The sequence below is a fragment of the Anopheles nili genome, chromosome 3, assembly GCF_943737925.1.
Source record: "Anopheles nili chromosome 3, idAnoNiliSN_F5_01, whole genome shotgun sequence".
Lineage (NCBI taxonomy): Eukaryota > Metazoa > Arthropoda > Insecta > Diptera > Culicidae > Anopheles > Anopheles nili.
The window spans coordinates 22420352-22441472 of NC_071292.1; the positions used below are offsets into that span (position 1 = coordinate 22420352).

Genomic DNA, 21121 nt, shown 5'->3' on the forward strand with positions numbered 1-21121 from the left:
GCATTGATGTGATCGTAAAGGAATCCCCTTTTGCCCTTGAATGCACTATTCTTAAAGGCATGGGTTTTGTTCTCGCTTGTGATTTATGGTAGGTGGTTAAAACATTTTCCGATACAGTTACCGGCATGTTGGAGAGCTCAAACATGCTTATTAGTGGGCAATGGATGGCGTACTTGATCATGTTTTAAAGCGATATAAACATTTAATTACAAAGCTTACGCGGAAAAAAACCCGCAATCGTGTTGAACCGAAGCAATTAGACAAGTGAAGAAAAAAGTTTCAAGTTTTATGATACAAAATGCTGTTAAAGGAGATTAAATAAGCCAACATTATTGATCGGAATCCCGTAAAGCGAATCTACGTCGAGGGGTTTAATGAAATTCATTTCCATGATGCGTTTCCCAGCTTATTTCTAATACTACCCAATCGGATTATCACTTTGACCCAAACTATCGAGCATCGTCTCACTTTACGACCGTCCGGAGAACCATTTACATGTGCTCCAGTGTAACGGAAGGGAAAATTCCCCCTTGTTGACTTGACGCGGGAGGACTCGCTTGTGAGCTTCGCGGATGGTTTGTCGTAAAAGTCTAATCCTCTTCTCGATGACCCGGCCCAGCCACGGCCATGAGTCAGCTCATCCTGCCGGGGCGGACATCGCACCGGCTGCGAACGTGAATCCTCCGAATCTATTGATCGTTATATCAAATGTCCACCGTTAGTTCCATAATTGATGATGCTGTGTCAGCAACGTGGTGAAAAATCTCACCACTGTGGCCCACGCAGCACGGGCGAGAGGGCAATAGATATGTGCGAACGAGACGCAGCTGCCCGTTTTTATCTAATAAATCAAGTCGCTTAAAATCGGATAGCACGCACCGCGCCCGGGAAGATGATCTTCCTCCTTTGCGATGCGTAGGCGCGAAACCGACGGAGAGAGAGAGAGAGAGAGGCGCAGAGTGAGATGGCACAAGCGGAAAGTGAAGTATAGGAGGCAGTCTAACGCACTAGCCCTACGCAAGACGGCTTTCCCAAGCGAATCCCGGCCGAATGGTTGACAAAACGGCTTCACTTCCACAGCCTGTTTGAACGTCATATTTTGTTTACTTTTTTTTTTCCTCCTCTCCGTACGAGAGGGGTCCGTTGCTAGACGAGGTTGCCAGACGGTGGGTGGATGGACACGGGGTATTTTTCTAGTGCGTTGGTGTGGATCTCCGTTTCCCACTCATCTCCGTCTCACCGGCCGCTTCTACGGGCCCTTCACGAGAACACGACACCCTCGGTGCGCAACCCAGCAAGCCAGTGCCAAGATGTCTAGAAATGCGTCGTTAGTTGTCGGCGGTTGGTGGGTGAGCGGGTGAGCAGGAAGAGGGTGGTGTGGAAAGAAAAGGGCAAACGGTTCGCTCGCTGTTGTGTGTGTGTGCGTGCGCGTAGGAGAGCTGAACGAAGAGCGTTAGAAAAAAAAAACACATGTGCGCACGCGGGCATCCCGCCGTACGTAAAGAACACAAGCGAAAGAGCAAGAGAGAGAGTGAGAACGAAAGAGTAAGCGAGAAGCTTAGAAACCCCATCCGGTGCCCGGGTGGGTGGTGAGCGAAGGAGACGCACCCTCACTCTCTCTCTCTCTCTCTCGCCGGCACCCTTTGCAGCAGCCCAGCCCGGCAAGGGTATCGAGTGCGGAAGAAAACGACAAAACCGCCCGCCGAAAAGAGAAGAAGAAAGCAACGGAGAACACCGCGAGAGAGCACGGCTGCGAGCTGTTGCGGCAGCAGCGCAGAGTTCGAAACGTCACTACGTTCTTGGCAGTGCCTTCGATCGGACGGTTTTTCCGTGAACGCGTTCGCGACCTGTGCGTGTGCCTTCCGCTAGCGAGAGAGAGAGAGAGAGAGCGCGCGCGCGCGTGAGCCCATCCAGAGAGGCGCGCGCGTTTCGTTTGACAGTTAACTGTGCGCGCGTGCAAGCGCCAGAGAGAGAGAGAGAGAGAGAGAGAAAAGTAAGATATCGGAGCAACGAAAACAGACCCGCGACTGGTTTTGCGTGTGGTGTGGTACGCGGTTGTGTTGTACTGGTTTTCGCGGAACGCATCGTCGTTCGAGCGACGTTTTAAGCAGTGTTTTTGTGAGAAAAAGTGTGACTTTTTGAATTGATTTTTCACCGCGAAATCATGGCCTGCTGCGTTAGCGACGTAGCGCGTTTGACGGCTGGCGATGGAAATTGTGTCCTGGTGTGGTTGCCCGACGGTTACGCCATCAGGAAAGGGCTAAAAACACGTCAAAATGGGGCTGCTGGTGAGCCACCGGTCGCCGTTAATCCACGGGCACCCCGTTCTCGTCGCAGCACAATGCCATAATCGGTAGCAGACAGCAAATTAAAGCGCCCCGTGCGTTGTGTTGTTGTGGACCTGGGTCCTTCGTAAGGCGAACACACAGGAAACACGCCGCGTGCGGGAGTGTGTTTCTTTTTTTTTTTTTTGGGGGAAACCAACCGAGGGCAACAATAACAAAACTTAAAAATTAATCAAACTCCCCCCGATATTGGAGAGTTCCCCGTTGTGATAGCGGCGTGCGTATGTGCCCGGGGCTGTGTTGGTGTGTGAATGGGGCCGCGAGGGCGCGCGCGCGCGGTTTGCGCCCAGCGTGGGTGTTTGCCACCGTGGGTGTGTGTGGCGTGTTTTGGCCTCCCCCTCCTTGTTGCCCCTTGTTGTGCTGTGATACAACAATTCATCTCGCGTGTCCCCGCTGCGGACCGTAGATAGATAGATATATATATATATATACACACAGTCCGCAGCCGCCTACTGAGACGAAGGCGAGCAAACGGTGCACTTTTTTTAGGGGTGTGAGGGAAAGAGAAAGCCGATAGGCTTTACAACCGCCCCGGTTTTCGAGACAGCTGGGTTCCTCGCGCATAGAACGGCCAACGGCACACACAGAGGGAGCCTGCCAGCCACCCAGCCAGCAAAACAAAAACATTTCAACGCTCGCGAGAGCGGTGGAGCTGCTGTGTGTTGCGTCTCGTTCGCACGCCCGCCCACAGCTGGTTGGCGCGCGCGTGAACGTTTTTCGTGCGTGAGGAAACCGTCATCGTCGTCACCGGGCGGTGCAATGGCGTAATAGCTCGCCTGGTGTCAACGGGTGGTTTTCACGGTCCGGGGGTTTTCCGGGAATCTGACCCGACCGATTGCAACCCTCCCCCACGGGTTGCAGGGTGGATGTGCATTTTTCATCCCTCCCCCCAATACGGGAGAGTGGCACGAGGACCATGGGGAGCGCGAGGAGATAGTTTCCGATTACATCCTCCCTCGTGGGATGGGCGATGTGTTTGAATATTTCGTTTATGTAAGTGCTCTTTTTTTCCCTCCCTAAACAGCAGCAGTACGGGTGTGCGGGTGTGCGCAAGTGATCATTCGCGGTTGTGTGAAGTACGTCTTCGGAAAAGTGCAGACGAGCGGAAACCAACAAGCGCTTCCTCGCGGTGAGATTAGCGAGAGAAAAACGACAGAGACCCCACGTCCTGTCGAACAGTGCCTACTTCGAGGGGATGAATTAGTGTCAGCGAGGAAAAATAAACACCACCGCATCAATATCATGGCAGTAGGCGCAGCATCACGGGCCATGCTTTTCAACGGACGCTGGGACGACGACACCGGAGGCAATGGTGATGAATGTCCCTTAGGTCACCGGTCGTTTCGAGCACGGCTGTGAACGGAATTGGATGCGACAAATAAGTGCGAAAAAACAGTGACGATACCCTGCGCCCGGTTGGTTGATTAACGCTGAAGGATAATGGCGAGAGAAAGCGAGTGCGCGAAACGTTGACAAATTCACAGCAAAGAAAAGAAGAAAAAAAACACACACACACAAACCGGGTGGTGTCTACGATGCAAAGTGTTACAGTGATTCCTGCGACGAGCAGCGGCCACTAAGCAATTCACGCCCGTCGTTTTTCTCGTGCAGACCAATCGCCCCCCGGTCTATGGTGGGACAATTTTAACACACAAAGCACAAACCGAAAGTGCGAAGATCGATTCGCGCACAGCCCGTGGCGGGTGCGATCACGCGATCAAGGAGAAAATGCGGAGTTCAGCTACCCCCGCGCGAGGAACCGGCGGTGGTAGAGTAAAAATAAAAATGCTCCGATTAATTGCGGCCATCCTCGCCGTCGCCGTCGCTGGCATTTGGTTGCCGCAAGCGGTGGTCGAGGGTGCGGCGGTCGCCGGGGGTGGTGTGGGCAGTGACGAGAGTGACACGCTGCCAATACTGCCCCAACCGAGCGCGTCCGGTGGTAACTTCTGCCAGAAGCAGTGCCCCTGTCTGGGAAATGCCATCGATTGCTCGAAGAAAAACCTCAAGTCGCTTTTCCCGATGCCGCACTGGGTGGATAATCTGTAAGTATCTCTTACACCTTTACTGTAGGGTTGCAAAATAGTGGGGGACCAAAAACGGGCGGGTGGAAAACTAGGTTTTCGAAGGGAGGGAACAGGGGAGGGATTCAAATTTTCCGCCCAACGGTTTCGCATCGTTCGGTTTTGCCATTTTTAAACATCCATTAGTCTCCGGCGAATGCCATGTGCGCGTTTTCCCAGTGTCCCGCGTGCCTTGCGACGATCGTCCGGAGAGGCCCTTAAGCGGGAGAAGAAGAAAAAGACGAAGCAAAAGGTTTTTGATTTATTAATATAACGAACTCTTCACTCCCGAACTCCCAAGCCAACTAGCAAGTCTCAACCCAGTCTCTTTCGTCCGCAAAAAGGCCACCACACCCAGGACACGCGCTAGTCGGTCACGGAGGTTGCACTTTTAGGCGTGCGACGGTAGTGTCATAAGGGCCTGTCTCGAGGAAAACACAGCACGCCTCCCTAAACGCACTCAAAACCGCAGCAAGAGTGCGCATATGATTTTTCACAGTGCACATTTTATTCTTCGCTCCACGCGCGCTCCCGGAATGTCGATGGGCGGCATGGACAAATTAATGGATGGTGAGCTGGTGTGGTGACATTTCCGGCACGGGCTAACATACTGCACCTTGCGCAGATTCGCCGGGATGTGGACATTCGCGTCCGTTCCGGCAAAATGCAATCCATCATGCAACTCCGGGGTATATGTCGTGTTTTGCTAAAGGTCGCGGTTTCACTGAAACTAGCTTCGGAAACGCGTTACGCGTCCGACGTAGATCATTTTCTCATTAATTGAAAGGTCTACGACCGAACGTATGCCACTTTTGCCTGTTCTGCATGGAACGGGGAGCTGTTTTTCTTGCTGTACTGTGAGTGGCGTGTTTTGTGGGGCGTAAGTGGAAGGGATATTGATTCTAAAAGTGTGGGATCAAATATAAATAGATAAAGCGAACATGATGGCCGTAGCCGTAGAATGATAGCTTCTGGCTTTCGCGTACCTGCCATCGGTAGAATTACGTCGGGATTAGCGGAAAATGCAGCGCAATGCCGGATGTTTGATCGATTTTGATTCGTCTGCTTTCATGATTGGATAGTTGCATGAGCGTTGGTCGGAAATAAAATACGACGTTTTTGCGTGGCTAGTGAGACGAGAAGCATGCCATTTTTGCATAGCAACTGGTATCGCAACTGGAAAATATATTCATTAGTTTGATTCTGCATCTCTCGTGACATCGTACTAGCTTTGTATGTATCAATTTTATACGATCACGGATGTATGGTAATTATATTGATTACTATTGATAATTTATAACTTTCCATGTATGGCGATGAAAAACACATTCACAAACATACAGATACGAATGCATTCAATAGATAAACGCTTCTTTTCGTTCGGCGAGCGAACAAAGAGTCGGTGCATGTGCATGATGTTGTCTTGTTTTTTTTTTCGGTCTTATCATAAGGCTCAATGCGGCTATCAGGTTACACTTTCTCACGTCCGGTCGACGTGACTTACGTGTCACAACTGCCAGCATCGTTTTTCCTTCGTTTCCATCGTATCGTTTGCTTTCTAACGATGGCTATTTTTTCATCGATTGCTGATGCTGACTGGTGTGAGAGTTTAAATCCATGTGGTTATACTTGAAACCGCCCCAATCGTTCTCATTACGTAAACTACGGCCCACAAACGATCAATCAGCACTTCGATAACGGAGCATCGATTCTGACGGCCATCCGGAGATGAGCTGATGATGAAACGCTGTTGGACGCATCCGTTCCATTTTCTTCCGTTTCTTTCCATCAAGCCCCCTCGTGGGTGTCGGAGATATTACTCTGACGCTTTCGAAGATGCATCGTATTTCGTGCATTGCTTTTCCTGTTCTAGTTTTGGAGGCTTGCACCATTGTTTAGCTACATTGAAAGGAGCTATATTGAAGGAGAGGGCTGCCAAACAGCTCACTTCTGTATGATGCTATATAATAGAGGAGTTTGAAATGCATTTTGTAAACATATAATTTACGTATTTCAATTCGTATTGCTTTTCCATCCTTGTTTCTTTTCACCCTTGTATAGTTTTCTTGTAGTAAAACATATAATCAATGTCAAACAAAGAAAGAATATCAATGTCGTCGTAATTTAGATCAATCGACTGTAGCCATCTGTCTCTAAATTGTTGAAGAGTTTGCAATTTCTACGTCATTTGCCGTTTTTTTGTAGATGCAACGTTCCAAACAAAATCTGTCCCAGTTGTGTTGCATTACGTATATTTGTTCTGGTATCGTGAAAACTATCGCAAACAAGCTCGTCATTAGATGCCCCCAACGAACAGCCCGTACCTAGTTTGAGTCAAAACTAAGTAAGAAAAAAAAAACGAAACCAAATGATGGACTAGAAAAACACGTATGGCTTCGATTCCCTATCGAAGGGCTTCGAGCTGATGTTGACATTATATTTTTCTCCACATTGTGTGTATCGTTCAAGTGCGCAATTGCTGTTCGCTGTTCGCGTGTGTCGCAGACACTCTCACGGTCGGAGATGGAGGAGGGTCGCTTTCCGAGCCAAACATGAACATATTAAGAGCCGCACAACCATCGCGCAATGGCCTCAAACTAGAACAACAACGGGGCTTTCGTCATCCATGTTTGGAGAACGGGGGCATATTTCCTTTTTTCGCTTTCACGCACTGACATGATTTTCCTGCTTGCAAAGGTGTGATCAAATGCCAGAAAGCTGGTTCGGAAGATTAGGACGATTTCTTTGATGGGTAAATGCGGTCGTTATTTATTGGTATTTTATGTTGCCGTTTTCTCGGATTCCGGTGGAGTTTCTTATCAGTAATTCGGGGTGACAGACACGCACTTGAGAGGTGGTACCAGGGATACACATTAGGTTTTCTGTTTTTCAATGGCTAACATCATAACAGTGGTTCGATAAAAATCGAGAAACTAGCAGAGCTGCGACGAGCGAGAGCGATTGGCTTCGGGTACTTTTCTTATCACTGGAAGTCTGTTTGAACAGGCGGTTTTCTTCGGTACCGGTGTGCGTGTGTATGTTGTTTTTGTCCTTCGTCAATTCAATCTACCCTATTCCTGAAATTAGATAGTGAACGAATCGACGGTTTGTAATCGATCGATAGATATGTTTACATTTTATTCGAAAAAAAAAAACAAACTAACTACACAACTGCGTTCGTCTGCTGCCCTTTACTGTCTTGTGTTCGTCCATCTGATTCGAAGAAAAGCTTGGTGATCGATAATAGGTCTTTATTTTACTACGGAGGGTGGTTTCTATGATTTGATAAGATTTTTTAATGCGTGCTATACGCGTGCTTCAATAGTTGGACATGAGATAGGCGACCAAATCCTGGGGAAGTAATCGAATCGAACTATCTGTCTGTTCCTATCGCTTATTTGTTTGGTGTATATATATAACAATCAAATGAATAGCATCAATTCAATGGCTGTGCAATCATCATCATCCAATACGATGATCATCAATCATTATAGCTTTGGATATTTACATTCACAACTAGGATGGGGAGCATGTGCTAACGTGTGCTCGATTTCTCGATGGCTTTTTTTATGAAGAATGTTTCTCGCTAATTACCCAATTTTATTTATTTAAATTTTTCCTCCCTTAAAGCTTACTTACTTCACTAAACTATTCGAATGTTATCCAGTTCCGTTTTCTTTCGATGCGGTCGAACATGAATCTGAAACCACGGTACTACGTGTGGACTTCACTTATTATCACTTAATTGCAGGTCTTGATAAGTTTGATAAGATAGACCGTTTGATGCGTGCCTATTTTATGGCTCTCAATATAAACTCTTTCCATGTTGGCTATAGCCCCTTTGCCAGCTATTGATAGCCATTCGATAGGCGCTGTACTGTTTGTAAACAATCGGGGAATTGTGTGTGATCAAAGAACAGGTAAAAATCAATTTATTTTTCACTTGTGGCCTATTTTATTTTATGATAACCAGCCTTGTAGCTAGTCGTGATAAGATTCTGAGCAATGTATCCGCTCGTACGTGTAGGTAAAAATTTTATTCTTAGCTCGTTTTGGTACTCCACCAAAAGAATGCAAATTGGCAGCCAAATGAGTCCAAAGTATCTTTTACGTGACGATTTTTTTCGCATGTTTTGCTGTTGATTTCATTGGTGTTACGATGCACGATTTTTATCAACGTTCATTATCTAAACATGCTCTCACGGTTGTCACATTTTGGTCACTCGTTAACGCTGTACGAAAAGGTCTTTATTCAACTTGCAGTTTGGGTTTCATATCGCGGCTGGACGCACCGGCATTAAGCGACATTTAGCTGTTGTGGGTTTGATCGACGACACGATGTTTGCTGGGAGCGATTTAGATAATCTGCTATCTTCTGCCGTGTGCAAATGTGGTATTGATAAAGCTGACGTGAGAAGTTTTTTTTTCACTGCACGAGTAATTCATCATAATTTTCAGTTATTTCACATGATAAATATTGACAAAGTTTTCCATAACACCAACACGAAGGTGGTGTGATTGATGTAACAATGGCTGAATCATCCATTAAAATTCCTTACTGGAACTGTCGTTTCTAGAAAAAAAAACATGGGCGAATTTTGATAAATGTTTGTAAATAAACTTTTCGCCACATAGCAGCAAAATATGCCATAGGTTGTCCGTGCCCAAACAGCTTCGGAAAAGGAAAGTTTAATCAAAGCCAATCGCTCTTCAAACTCACTGTAAGCAAAGAAGAGTGTGTTTAACTTTCTAGAACCGGAAGTGGTTAGAACGAAGGCACTTAAACGCAGTTTGGATGATGGCTCTGGTCGCTTATCTGTTTGCAGGGAAGGCCTTTTCCGAGAAGTATTGTTGCATGTTAGCTAAGCATTACGTAAATTTGTTTCCTTTAGCCACCCCTGGCAATGCATCGCGGTTGTGTAACGGTTGCTCGCAAAACAGCGATTGTTGTTCGCTTCGGACGGTGGTTTAACCAAGTTGACCACCATTTAAGCAGCCACCATTACGTTTATCTACTGGTTAAACCTTGTGACAAAACAGCAGCAAGCATGTTGCCGCCACCGTTCACCAATGATAGAGAGTAGTGACTAATCTGCAACGGCTGGTCTGTGGGGGGTTTACGAGTCGTATGTGCGTCAATTCTGAAATTCAATCGTACCACACCCGGCATCACCCCAATCGCCATGCTGTGCACTTTTCCTAGCATCAACAAGAATTCACTTTGAATGGCAAACCGATTGGGGAATGTGGGTGTGTTGCTAAATTGAAATTTTTAAGAGGCACATAAAACGCGCTCCAAATCGGTGCTTCGATTAGCGTTTGGTGAGTTTGGTTCACGCTAATCTGTGCAAAAGCCTTTTGGCGTAGATGCTGTTACGCTTTGGGAAGCGTCGTTTTCGAATGCTCAGCCGTTGAAAAGTGCTGTGCAGCATTTCCTTATAAACTGTCGAGCTCACTGTCGAGCCGCTTAGCCAGCAAAGCGCCCCGGCCTAGTGTGTATAAGCACGCGAATCAAAGGTTGCCATTTAAATCGAAGATTTGTGCCGATTTAAATCTTTTAGGCTTTTAATCCGAACGGTTTTTGTTCATTCACTTACTGACCCAGCCTGGTGGATTATGGATTCCTTTTTGTGCAAACGAAATCTATATTCCAATCCGGCTGTTAAGGAGGAATACGAAATCATGGTTTTCGTATGTTTAAACGGTGTTGGCGTTATATGGCGGGAGTAGATGGTTTTCCGTGACAATGGCGATATCGTGTGGGCCAGCGAGGAATAAATTAACACCTGTGAAATCAACCGGAAACAGAAATGTTTGTTGCTCAATCTCAGCGCTATACTCTACGTCGTTTTCTGTTGATCTTGCTTGCTGATCGTGCGCGGTGTATGCAACATGATCCATCCGATCGCAAGCGTGACTCATCGGAAACAATCATTGCGCAAATATTTTAAATACTTTTACAAATGGAACGTACACAAGTTGCAGCTCCTGGAATGCACTAATGTGCTTTTATCATTAACATTTATCGTCATTTATTTTGTTTGCTAAAAAGTGTACACCTTTTTTGGTTTCCATCACGGAGAGAACTTGGAAAGCCAGCCAGCCCCCCTTCACAAACAGGTACTGGTCGCCAACGCACGTGCATTCTTGCCTCGTGCGAATGGTTTAGTGCAAACACGCATGCACCACCCCCGGTGCCGCGAGCCTTTCTGTCTAGGTCGCCTACGCGCGTTTTAATTCCTTTCGCTGACTGGTTCTGCTAGTTGTACGGTGGTGCCAGCGTGAAGGAAGGGAACGACGAGAAGGAGAAGCAGATCGCTTTCGATCATTCATGAATCGGCCGATGGTGGTGCAACGGCGCGTTTATTATACGGGTTTACTTCCTGCCCTGCGCTGTACCCGTAATGCAAATGTTAGTTTGTTGTACGCTGGCGCATTAGTGCAGTTTTTTTTCAGCAAGCTCCCCTTTGTTTGTGACTGTGGCTGAGCGCATCGGCAGCCAGCTTGGTGCCGTTTGGTGCAGGAGTGTTAGTACCGGTTGCACACCTCCGGAACACTGTTTCTTTTCCTGTTGATTTGCTGCTGCACGGCTGTTTGTTAGTGTTGCTCAGAGATTCGACTCGAATGCGAAGTATGTCGTATTGCATCAATGATCGACTGTAATAATTCTGCGGCTTGTTGGATTCAGGATTTTGAAATTTTAAACTCAGCTTCCACACCTTGAACAACAAATGAAATCTTGATATGCTGTTTAGTAAATATTATTCCATATTTTGCGTATGTTTTCTTCTGCAACAATAACAATCTCCTGCAGACTTCGATAGTAGCTTACGCAGTACGGAAATACGGGAAATGATGTTTTGGATTTTTGAAGTTATCGCACATTGTCCCAACCAAAACTATCTTATCATGGTATAATATACCCTTCAAAGCATTGTTTTTGCGCACCAGTTGTGATGTTGTGTCCACACAACAGAAGAACACACCTTTTCAAATGCTTATCTTATCGACAAACCGTTACGAGTGCTTTCGCATAGGCGTTAGTTATCGTTTATGCTTTATCTACTCGACTCCATACGGCAATGTTACCGAAATGTTACTGACTTTAGATAACTTCATATCCGCTTAGACTTAATGCATACTAGTTACTATTACCCTTAGGTGTGTGGTAGGCAAGCATAAACTTACGTCTTTAGATGCACGGTTCACTTATCTTGCGTTTGTTTTTGTTCTGGTATATAGTGTTGAATTACATCACGTTCACGACTGGGCTTTCCGAATATGTGAGATTATTGACCGGGTGATTGATTTATACGCGTCTAAATTGCGGTGTTATCTAGCATTTTTTTTTAATGCGGATTTCTTGTTTCATTCGATTTTTATAGCGACTTGGCGTCCAACCGTCTGAGCCACGATACGGTATCTGCGCAATTGGTTGACCTTCGTCGGCTGCAAGCATTGTAAGTACAATTGATATTGATATACTGGAAACAAAATAAATTTTCACCCTAACAATTTCTCTGTGAAATAAATCGTAGGAATTTAAACAACAATCGGCTGCGTCGAATACCGGTACTAATGGGAGTCAGGAACTTGACGAAGTTGGTCCTAAGTAACAATGAAATTGAAATCATCGATATGGAGGCGTTAGCGACGTTGTCATCTCTAAGGTTTCTCGATTTGTCGCGGAATGCTATTCTGGAGGTGCAGACTCAGTCGTTTCCGTCGAGAAACAGTTTGCAATATTTGAATTTGAATTTCAACAAGCTGACAACGCTAACGAAAGGCACCTTCGATCGGTTGACGTCCGTGAAGAGGCTGTAAGTAAAATTAGCTGGTAATAGTGTACAAACTTTAATACGCATTTTTATTGCCCTTCTTGCAGAGAGATCAGCGGCAACGCGTTAGAGGAGGTACAAAGTCTTACTTTCCAGAACCTCAATCAACTCAAAAGCCTCAAGCTCAACAATAATCGCATTCCGGCTCTGATGGATGGTGTGTTTCATGGGCTCATATCGATAGGCACGCTCGAGCTGAATAACAACAGCATCACAAGCATACGAAAGGGCGGATTTTTTAATCTAACTAGTCTCACAAACCTTGCCTTAGCCCACAATCGGATCGGCGAAATCGAGCAATCCGGGTGGGAGTTTACGCCTAAACTTATCAGCTTGGATCTATCGTACAACCAGCTTGAAACACTAGATCGATACACGTTTGAGGAGCTGTCCGCATTGCAGACTCTCAACTTACAAGGAAACCGCATTTCGGCAATTGGTGAGGGTACCTTCAACGAGACGAGGCTCCTGGAGACGCTGTATCTGAATGCGAATCGTATTTCTTGGACGATTGAGGATATGCGAGGCCCGTTTATGGGCTTGAACAAGCTGACGCGGTTATACTTGAACGCGAACGAAATCAAATCCGTCAGCCGGACGGCTTTCCTGGGTTTAAAATCTCTTACGCTCCTGGAGATCAGTCAGAATAATATCTCTTCGATACAGAACAACGCGTTTAAGGATACCCCTCGATTAAAGGTAATTACAATTGTACAATGCAATAACCTTCATTGCTGTTATACTAATTGGATGTTGCAATTTTCCAGAACTTAATCATGAACTCGACGAATCTAATATGCGATTGTAATCTGGTGTGGTTTTATCATTGGATCAAAGAGCGAAGGGAGGTGTTCCAAATTGACGCCGAATGTATCTATCCCATTTGGCTTCGCAATCGTTTGATCCGTGACCTGCATCCTAGTAACTTTTCTTGTGGTAGGTATTAATGAGAATGCAGAAGAGGATATCATTCTAACGGAAAACGTTTTGTTCCATATATGCATTTGTAGATGATTCCCCTAAGCCACATTTGATCGAGGAACCGAGAGCTCAGCTTGGTATTCGAGGCACGAATGTAACGCTTGTGTGTACGGCCACTTCAACAGCCGCTACTAAAATGACTTTTAAATGGAAGCAAGACAACCTCGAGCTACCGTCAGAACAATTCACAGTTCAGCAGATCAACAACGATAATGGCACAATCGGATCGTCTGAATTGACCATCCCAAACATCCAGCAATCAGGTGCCGGAAAATACCAGTGCATTATAACGAACAACTACGGTGTTGTGTATTCATCAAAAGTGAAAGTAACCGTAGGGACCTATCCCAAATTTCGCAAAACACCGTCTGACGTTAGCGTGGAACCAGGAAAAGTAGCACGATTGGATTGTGCAGCGATGGGAGAGCCAAAGCCACAAATTTCTTGGGAAAAAGATGGTGGAAATGATTTCCCTGCGGCAAAGGAACGCCGAATGCACGTCATCCCGAACGAAGACGCCTTTTTGATCTTGAATGTGCAGTTGATTGATATGGGTGTGTACAGTTGCACCGCAGAAAATCCGGCCGGTATTATTCGAGCCAACGCATCAGTGGTCGTATTCGATAGTCCAACAGCACTTCGGCCAATCAACAGTCTAGAGACTCCTATTGGCAAAGCCAGTGTCATCGTGTGCAGAGTATCCATATCGCCAAAACCAGTCATATTGTGGTTGAAAGATGGTGAACCGATAGGATTAACGGAGCGTCATTATATTACGGGTGACGGCCAACTGCTGGTGATCGTTGACACGGAAATAGCAGATGCCGGATTATACGAGTGTCGGCTAGCGAATGAACTAGGTACTGAAAGAGAATCCACACGTTTGATCGTCATTGATGCACCGGAGGACATGCACGGATCTGTTGTGGGCGATACGGGCACAGGATATGTACCAGGTGTGCTGGAGGATGTGGAAATTCACTCAAAGCTATTTAGCTCGTGGTTGACCATAGCGGGTTCCTTGATAGTTTGCGTGTTTGTGACGTCGCTAATCTGGATGATTTGCATGTATCGCATGGAGAAACGAATTCGAGGAGGCGCTATGCGATGTTCTGGGGAAACGGAATTTGATCTCGCAACAGGTATGGAGATAAATCAACCTAACTTGATTGTACGAAGCGGCGTCGGGACTTCCACTACACCTGCCGGTTATTTTGAGTACTTGATTCCAATGGTCCGCAACAAGGAGATAACAACCAATGTAGACGACGACGGTGACAGTGCCGATTGTGGTACGATAGGACGAGACCACGGTGGTTTTTATACGGCAGTTGCTAATACGAAGACTCGCTCTACAGAGCTTGATTCAGATGATTTAGATGATGATCTCTCGTCCAAGGATTCTGGGACTGGTGGTGATTGTGCTTCCGCAACAGGCTCAACGAATGCTGCTCATCGAGGCAGTCAGGAAGATTTGAAATGCTTGCTACATTCTCTCAACCGTAAGCACACTAGCGACGTGGAATTGAATCACCATCGACAATATCAACTAGGCACACGATCCGATGCTTCATTGCTACCTTCGTCACAGAATGCACACGATCCGGATGATGATCCGAGAATTGAACCTCCTCCTGCGATACCGCCAGTGAACGCCACATCTACTGTGTTGATGGGTGGCCCGGCCACTATTCAACCTTCTATTGGTCCTGCTTGCTCTATAGAAGACTATATTCCATCAACAGCAGGGCTTTCTGTCTCACGCTTACCAAATTCACAAACCTTCCCGGGATTCACTCGCGCACCGAACACACTAACAGAGGCATCGTTGCGAACGTCTTCGTTGGAAGCTTCTGCTGATCCAGTCATTCCGACTGCAAAAGAACAGCCTGTTCCCCAGAAGCAGATACAAGTAAATCAACTGTACCAACTGCTGCTAGAAAACCCGAGGTTAATGGAAAAACCGGCCAAATATAGAACCAAATCAATGGAACAATGCCACAGCATGGATGCTGTACCGACTTCCGCTAGCAGTGGTATCGGCACGGGGAGCAGTAATGGCAGTACGATGAACGGTGAGTGCACCAGTGAACTGCGGCAACCAACAACGAGAACGAGTGACACGAGAAGAAAAGTAAACCGATAGATTTTTACGTTAGCAAAATCTTCACATTACTACTACTAATACCAACTACTATAGATTCCGGTTTAAACAGTTCTATAACGACAGCTGGACTGCCGATAGAGCTTTATTCTATTACTATTTCCTCACTATGACTATAAGGTTGCCCTCTTATCTAAATTTAAACTGCTCAAAGTCTTAACTATATACAGTAAAGCTACTGATAAACGTATACATTGGAATGGCCGCTAGACAGTTCACCGTGAGCACAATTAAGATTGAATTTGATATTTAACTACAACATCATGGTGCCTTCCGTCGTTCATTCCAATCGCAGTTGGGTTTGTTGTTTTTCAAGACGTATACCCTGCTGCACCTATAGTTCACGGATATTTTACTGTAATTTCTCGTAGAGTGATAGTGAGCTCAGATTTGAGCCGTTTGCAAGAAAAATAATTTAAAAAATGTTCCTTTTTTAAATGGGTTAAGCTTGTTCTTTGACAAAATTGATAGTCAAAGGGTACGGGAATAATTGAGTGCATACAGATTTGTGTAGATTATGTTGACCCAGTGGTTCACAGCCGCTGTAGTAAATCGCTTTTGAAAAAGTGCCACAAAAGACAACGAGTGTACTGCTTGACAGAGTCTAAAACAAACCGACAAAATCCTTTTTCGACATTTGCATTGACTACTTCACTGTTAATGAAAAAAAAGAGACACTTTTTTAATCGAGCATTTGTTACCGTTTCAACATCTGTCAACAGGACGCTGGTATGCCATACTGTAATTGTGATCTGGACTTGAAATCGATATGATGGGAAGGAAACGATTGTTTTCGTGAAAGACAGAAAGTATTGTTAAGCGGGGTTATATACAAATACAAATGCTTTGCCTTAGTTTTGTGTGGGTTAAATGGAAAAAAATGCAAATGAAAAAAAAAATCAATTGGGATGTACTAAACATATATATATATGTACAAAAGGAGTGTGCGCGTGTTAAAAAAAATGTGTGATATGTACAATTTTGTTATCTTTTCTATAACCCAAGCTTGCTACCCGTCTACTGGTTTGCTACATTGATGAATCAGGAAAAAAACAAATCTGATTATTACTTTCCCCGATAGAATTGCAAGATCGCTTTGTTTTCAGTTTTATATGATGTTTATAATTTTATGTGTGCCTTCGTTCAATAACTTACTGGTGGCAATAGCGTTTGACGAGGCGAATGAGGCAACTGTTAATCGATTTCTATTTATATGTTAGCAAATTCTGAACTGTGATGTTTATTTTTGTTTTTCACCCTTGGCTACGCTATGGTGTGAAGGAAAAATAATTTAGGATAAGTTAATATTACTTACGGTTAGTTTAGTATCAGTTTGCCCTCAATTCAACTGTTTTCTCTGCACATCTCTCTTATTTTCTTTGCTTACAACTGTCGCATTTAGTTTGATCTGTCGAAATTGTATCGTTACAAATTGGAAACAAAATCTACAAAACAACCGCAGAAAAGGGACATACGTGTAAAGCCGTAATTGGAGTTTACACGTTGTAAACTTTCCTATTGCTATTGATGTGAACAAAACGAGTAGAAAGTGGATGCAGCAATCGATAAACACTTGTTTCGTGCATGTTTCTTAAGATGTTTTGCTACAGATGAGAATAAGAAGAGCAACTTTACAACTTTTATCTTTCATATAAGATTCCAATGGTGCTTTTAAAGTTTACGGTACATTGCTAGGTACAATAAGGCAACCGAACTCTAACACTCGCAAACGGATTGAGAGGCTTGTAATGTGTATGCGACACAGGGAGATAGCATAACCATTGATCATGCTCTACACCAAAGAAGCTGTACGGTTTAAAAGATCCCGTAATTGGAATTGCTAATGAAACATCTGGAAACTTAAAAAAAGATGTACTGTCACAAGTGGGATATGCTGCTTTTCACGTTAATTACACGTTTCGTAAGGTATTTTGTAAATGTCGTGCTTGTTAGTTCTAAATTTCCTTCCGTTCCTCATAATATACTTCAATAGAATAAGTGTATGGTACAGCATAAAAATAACCAACAACGCCATGATGCTCGTAAAATCGTTCCTTAAGAAAAGAAAAATTAAAAGTGCCGTAAATTTTTTGGGAAACCTACACAACATGGCCTTTGCAAATAACATGAAACGGAACATGAACAGAGGATAGTAAGTGCAATTAACTCTTTTTTATACGTCAGCCGTAGCCTCATAAAAAAAACATTACAATTGGGCAGCAAAATATAACGAAATGGCCTTAACAAAGCAGTATTTAAGCAAAAATCTTACTTAGCAGTTTAACACATGCAAACACAATGCGTTTCGTACTTTTTCTGCAACCGTAGCGTGCATTTTTAAGTTATTGTATAACTGGTTTGTGCCTAGCATTTGGTTCAACAAATGTCCGTGCGAAAATTATTTGTTTGATTCACAACCCTAATTCACTACACTGCAGCTCACATCAATTCGTGAAATCCAAGAAGTTTTGTAATTAAGAAGTTAGGTTATCGCGTATGGATAAGCTATTTATCGAATAAACTATAATTGATATCTGATATGGTGGAGTGTTCTGTTCGCGTGTTCAGATCCGAATCCTACAAAACGGAAATATGAGAAAGAATTGCTCTGGTGATATAACGTAGCGAGTGGGAGTCATACTCCGATCCGTATGAAAAGCTCTGTGCATCGATTGAGCTTTCTTTTGTACTGGAGCTTCCTGATAGTCCCCAATATTTTCTTTTTAGTATTTTATTTGCATACTTGTGCAATGTTTTCAAGTGAGCTTTCTACTTGTAGTTCGTTCCTTCCTCGCTTCCTCTACCAAGTCACGCGAGATAAGCTGTTACAAGGATAAGCTTTCGTTAGTGAGCTTGTTCTGCCTCCTGCTTTCCACAATCTAGTCCTTTTCTTCGCGTTTGCAAGAAATACTACCGTATAGGTGGGCTTCCGGCAACTTACTTACTGGCTGCTGTTACATAGAAAATGTGTCTACTGTTGGCACTATGTTCGGCCATGTGCATGATTTTGTACAATGTTTCAAAATGAATCCGAAAATCATACCAATATTATATCGCCCAAGGTGGCATTTACATTATTATAAAATAACCCCTAGCAATTGCATACAAGGTTGCATTCAAATCGAATGTGAGCAACGAGAAAGGTAGTAATCATGTGCTGTTACTTGTAAGCTAAATCAAACATGTTCAAGAAATAGATGAACTTTTAAGCAGTTTTACTAAGAAAATTAAAAATTATATTTCTTCTACTTTTTCCCTAGTATGAAAAATGGCCAGATGATAAACGCGCTTTGGTTTTTTACATGCGGATAATTGTTCTTTATGGGGACGAATGTTTGTTGTGCTTTTTATCAGGAATATATATCATTTTGTTTGTTCTTAGTATTTTTTTATTACATAAAAATATTGTATTTCTCCGCCCGAATAGGGACTTGAACCCTAGACCGTTGGATTAAAAGTCCAACGCTCTACCGACTGAGCTATCCGGGCATCTGGAAGATGACACCTATTCAATGACCCGGTTGATTTATCATCGTAGACATCTATTTAGGTATTATTGAGGTCATTGTCCTATTACGATATCTAGACAAATTAGCGTATGGTATGTGTTCGTATTACGCGTGCCCAATTACCATCGTGCTGGAGTATTCCTCTGCTTCTGGGCAGACAGTGAGGGAAACGAACAAAGTATTGTGTATTTATTGGGAGCTCACATTTAAAAACTCAATAATAAACCATGTAATACATTATGATTGTGCTGTTGCGAAGTGTGGTGTACCTGTCCAGCCATTACACAGCATTTAGGGAAGAATGTATTTTACAACATCGTTCCTATGGCCGAGTCCGGTCACAGTTCGAACACCCGCACACGAGGGTTGTGCCACGTTGCACCGTAACGTCCGTAACCGAACGTTCCGGTCTTTTAATGTTGGTTTTAGCCTTGGTTTTTTACTTGGCCCGAAGTGCACCGAATTTGCAATCTGGCTATTATTATTTATCACACTCTGCTGCAGACTCACTGCGTCCGACCTACCGATGCTGGAATTTCGGTCCACTACGCAACATGAATGGAGTTGAACATGTAAATTTACTTTCTCGTGAATTACCAAGGCAAATTTGGTAGAGGATGTGCAACACAGTAAAAAAGATCGCCTCACGTCTGTTGTCAGTAAAAGGGCTTGAAAACGGTGTATAAAAGTAGATATAAACTTTCTAAAACACATGAAAAAATATACTTGTTTTTTTTTCTTAAGAATTTAGACGGTTCAATGATAAAAAATTGATATGATGCATTGATACTTAAAATTGAATGATATTTTTTCAATTGCACCTTAAGTGCTGTATTACTCCCAACAATGTATTGATTCACATTGCCTTTTAGGTTGTAGAAAATTCAACCGACGAACTGAACCATCTTTTCCGGTACATCTGTCAAGTTTACGCGATTTAATTATCCATGCTCTTCGGTTGAAGCGAAATCGAGCATCGGGAAAGAAAAGAAAAAGAAAGCTCACTAGTGGTCTGGTTTTATTTTTGCCGAAAAGTTCACCAAGAAAACGAAATGACACCATTCTAAACTCGACGGCGGAGTGTTGATCGTTCTTCTTCGCCTATTGTTCAATTCGTCGGCGAATGGTAACAAATGTTTACGGCCGGGTAAAAGAGCATAATTTTTGAACGAATGCAAACGGGTGAAATATCCCGAACGAGTCGCCACACGGTTCGAAAAACAATTGCGTTGGATCGACCAAACGAGGTTCCGAAAACGTGGCGAAACAAATTTCATCGCCACCAAAACTTACCCCAGGAAAAGTATCTCCTCGTTGGACGGTCGACTATGGGCTGAGCATAAAATTCAATTTGCATTAAAGTTTTACTGGCGATTTTATGTTCCAGCCGGTCGTTTTTTTTTGTTTACTTCGTGTCCTTGCCCATAGCCGCGGGTATTAAACTGCAATTTTTTTCCGCTCATTTTGGCGTTTGGCGCGGAAGTGTGCATTTCAGTCCTTTTTCTTCGCCCCGCTTCGGCTTAGTTTGAGACCCGTTTGAACTTCTTTTGAACATTTTTATTTGCTGTGGTGCTAAATCTTTGAGGCATTTTCAAAGTATCAACAATGCGTGTGATCTTTCGTCCGTCTGGGTTTCCACTGCGCCGACGAGAGAGATTTTCTTGCCAGCTGCTTGCAAAACCAAAGGGCAAGTAATGAGAAACATTTTACTTTATGTGCAGCGCGAACAAGGATTCGCGTTTCAAAGTAGCGTCTGAGTACCTTTTCGCCGAAGGACGCGTTTCATGTTTCGGTTCCCGCGGACGATAACGATGGTTGGGAGGTGGAGCAATCAAAATGCTCTAACCATTACTTGATACTGTCTTGGGAACATCGTTAATGGGTCAAATAGCATTAGAGACCATAGCGAACACTCTGACCGAATACAATAAATGTGTTATAAATGTAACATATCTGTATATGTACCAATTAACCGTATGTGCATTGATTAACGTCCATATATGTAATCAAGAACCATCCTGCTTGTTTTTCTCCGAAGTGTGAAGTGCACGAATGAGTAATGGAAGCTAAATGCGGGATAAAAATCGCTTAGGAAGGTAGAGAGGTTTTAGCTACTTTTCAAGAACAATATTGAAAGCGCAAAACATAATGCGGAGTGCAAGTGCAGAGATTAACCCTAATTGGTTTTGAGTAGTAAATTATTCAACAATGCAGTTCATCATCG

At 44.1% G+C, this 21121-nt stretch overlaps 1 protein-coding gene and 1 non-coding gene across 2 annotated transcripts; one reads left to right on the forward strand and one right to left on the reverse strand.

The window, feature by feature from the left end:
- The first annotated feature begins 1826 nt into the window (after positions 1 to 1826).
- LOC128723264 (leucine-rich repeats and immunoglobulin-like domains protein 2) lies at positions 1827 to 15370 on the forward strand. The gene is made up of 7 exons (XM_053816984.1): positions 1827 to 1993; positions 3370 to 4387; positions 11791 to 11865; positions 11944 to 12225; positions 12291 to 12942; positions 13011 to 13179; positions 13254 to 15370. Exons 2-7 carry the CDS (start codon positions 4074 to 4076, stop codon positions 15368 to 15370), a joined length of 3609 nt encoding a protein of 1202 aa, XP_053672959.1. The 5' UTR covers positions 1827 to 1993; positions 3370 to 4073.
- A 3434-nt stretch (positions 15371 to 18804) lies between these two features.
- Trnak-uuu (transfer RNA lysine (anticodon UUU)) lies at positions 18805 to 18877 on the reverse strand. The gene has a single exon. It is a non-coding gene; the product is annotated as a tRNA-Lys (tRNA).
- Between the last annotated feature and the right edge of the window lie 2244 nt (positions 18878 to 21121).

What these genes read in the sequence shown, in the direction of transcription:
- LOC128723264 (XM_053816984.1), top strand. Translation starts at nt 4,074, where the DNA reads ATGCGGAGTTCAGCTACCCCCGCGCGAGGAACCGGCGGTGGTAGAGTA. An exon ending in AGGATACCCCTCGATTAAAG is followed by an intron (nt 12,943 to 13,010) that starts GTAATTACAATT and finishes GCAATTTTCCAG; the next exon opens with AACTTAATCATGAACTCGAC. An exon ending in TCCTAGTAACTTTTCTTGTG is followed by an intron (nt 13,180 to 13,253) that starts GTAGGTATTAAT and finishes ATGCATTTGTAG; the next exon opens with ATGATTCCCCTAAGCCACAT.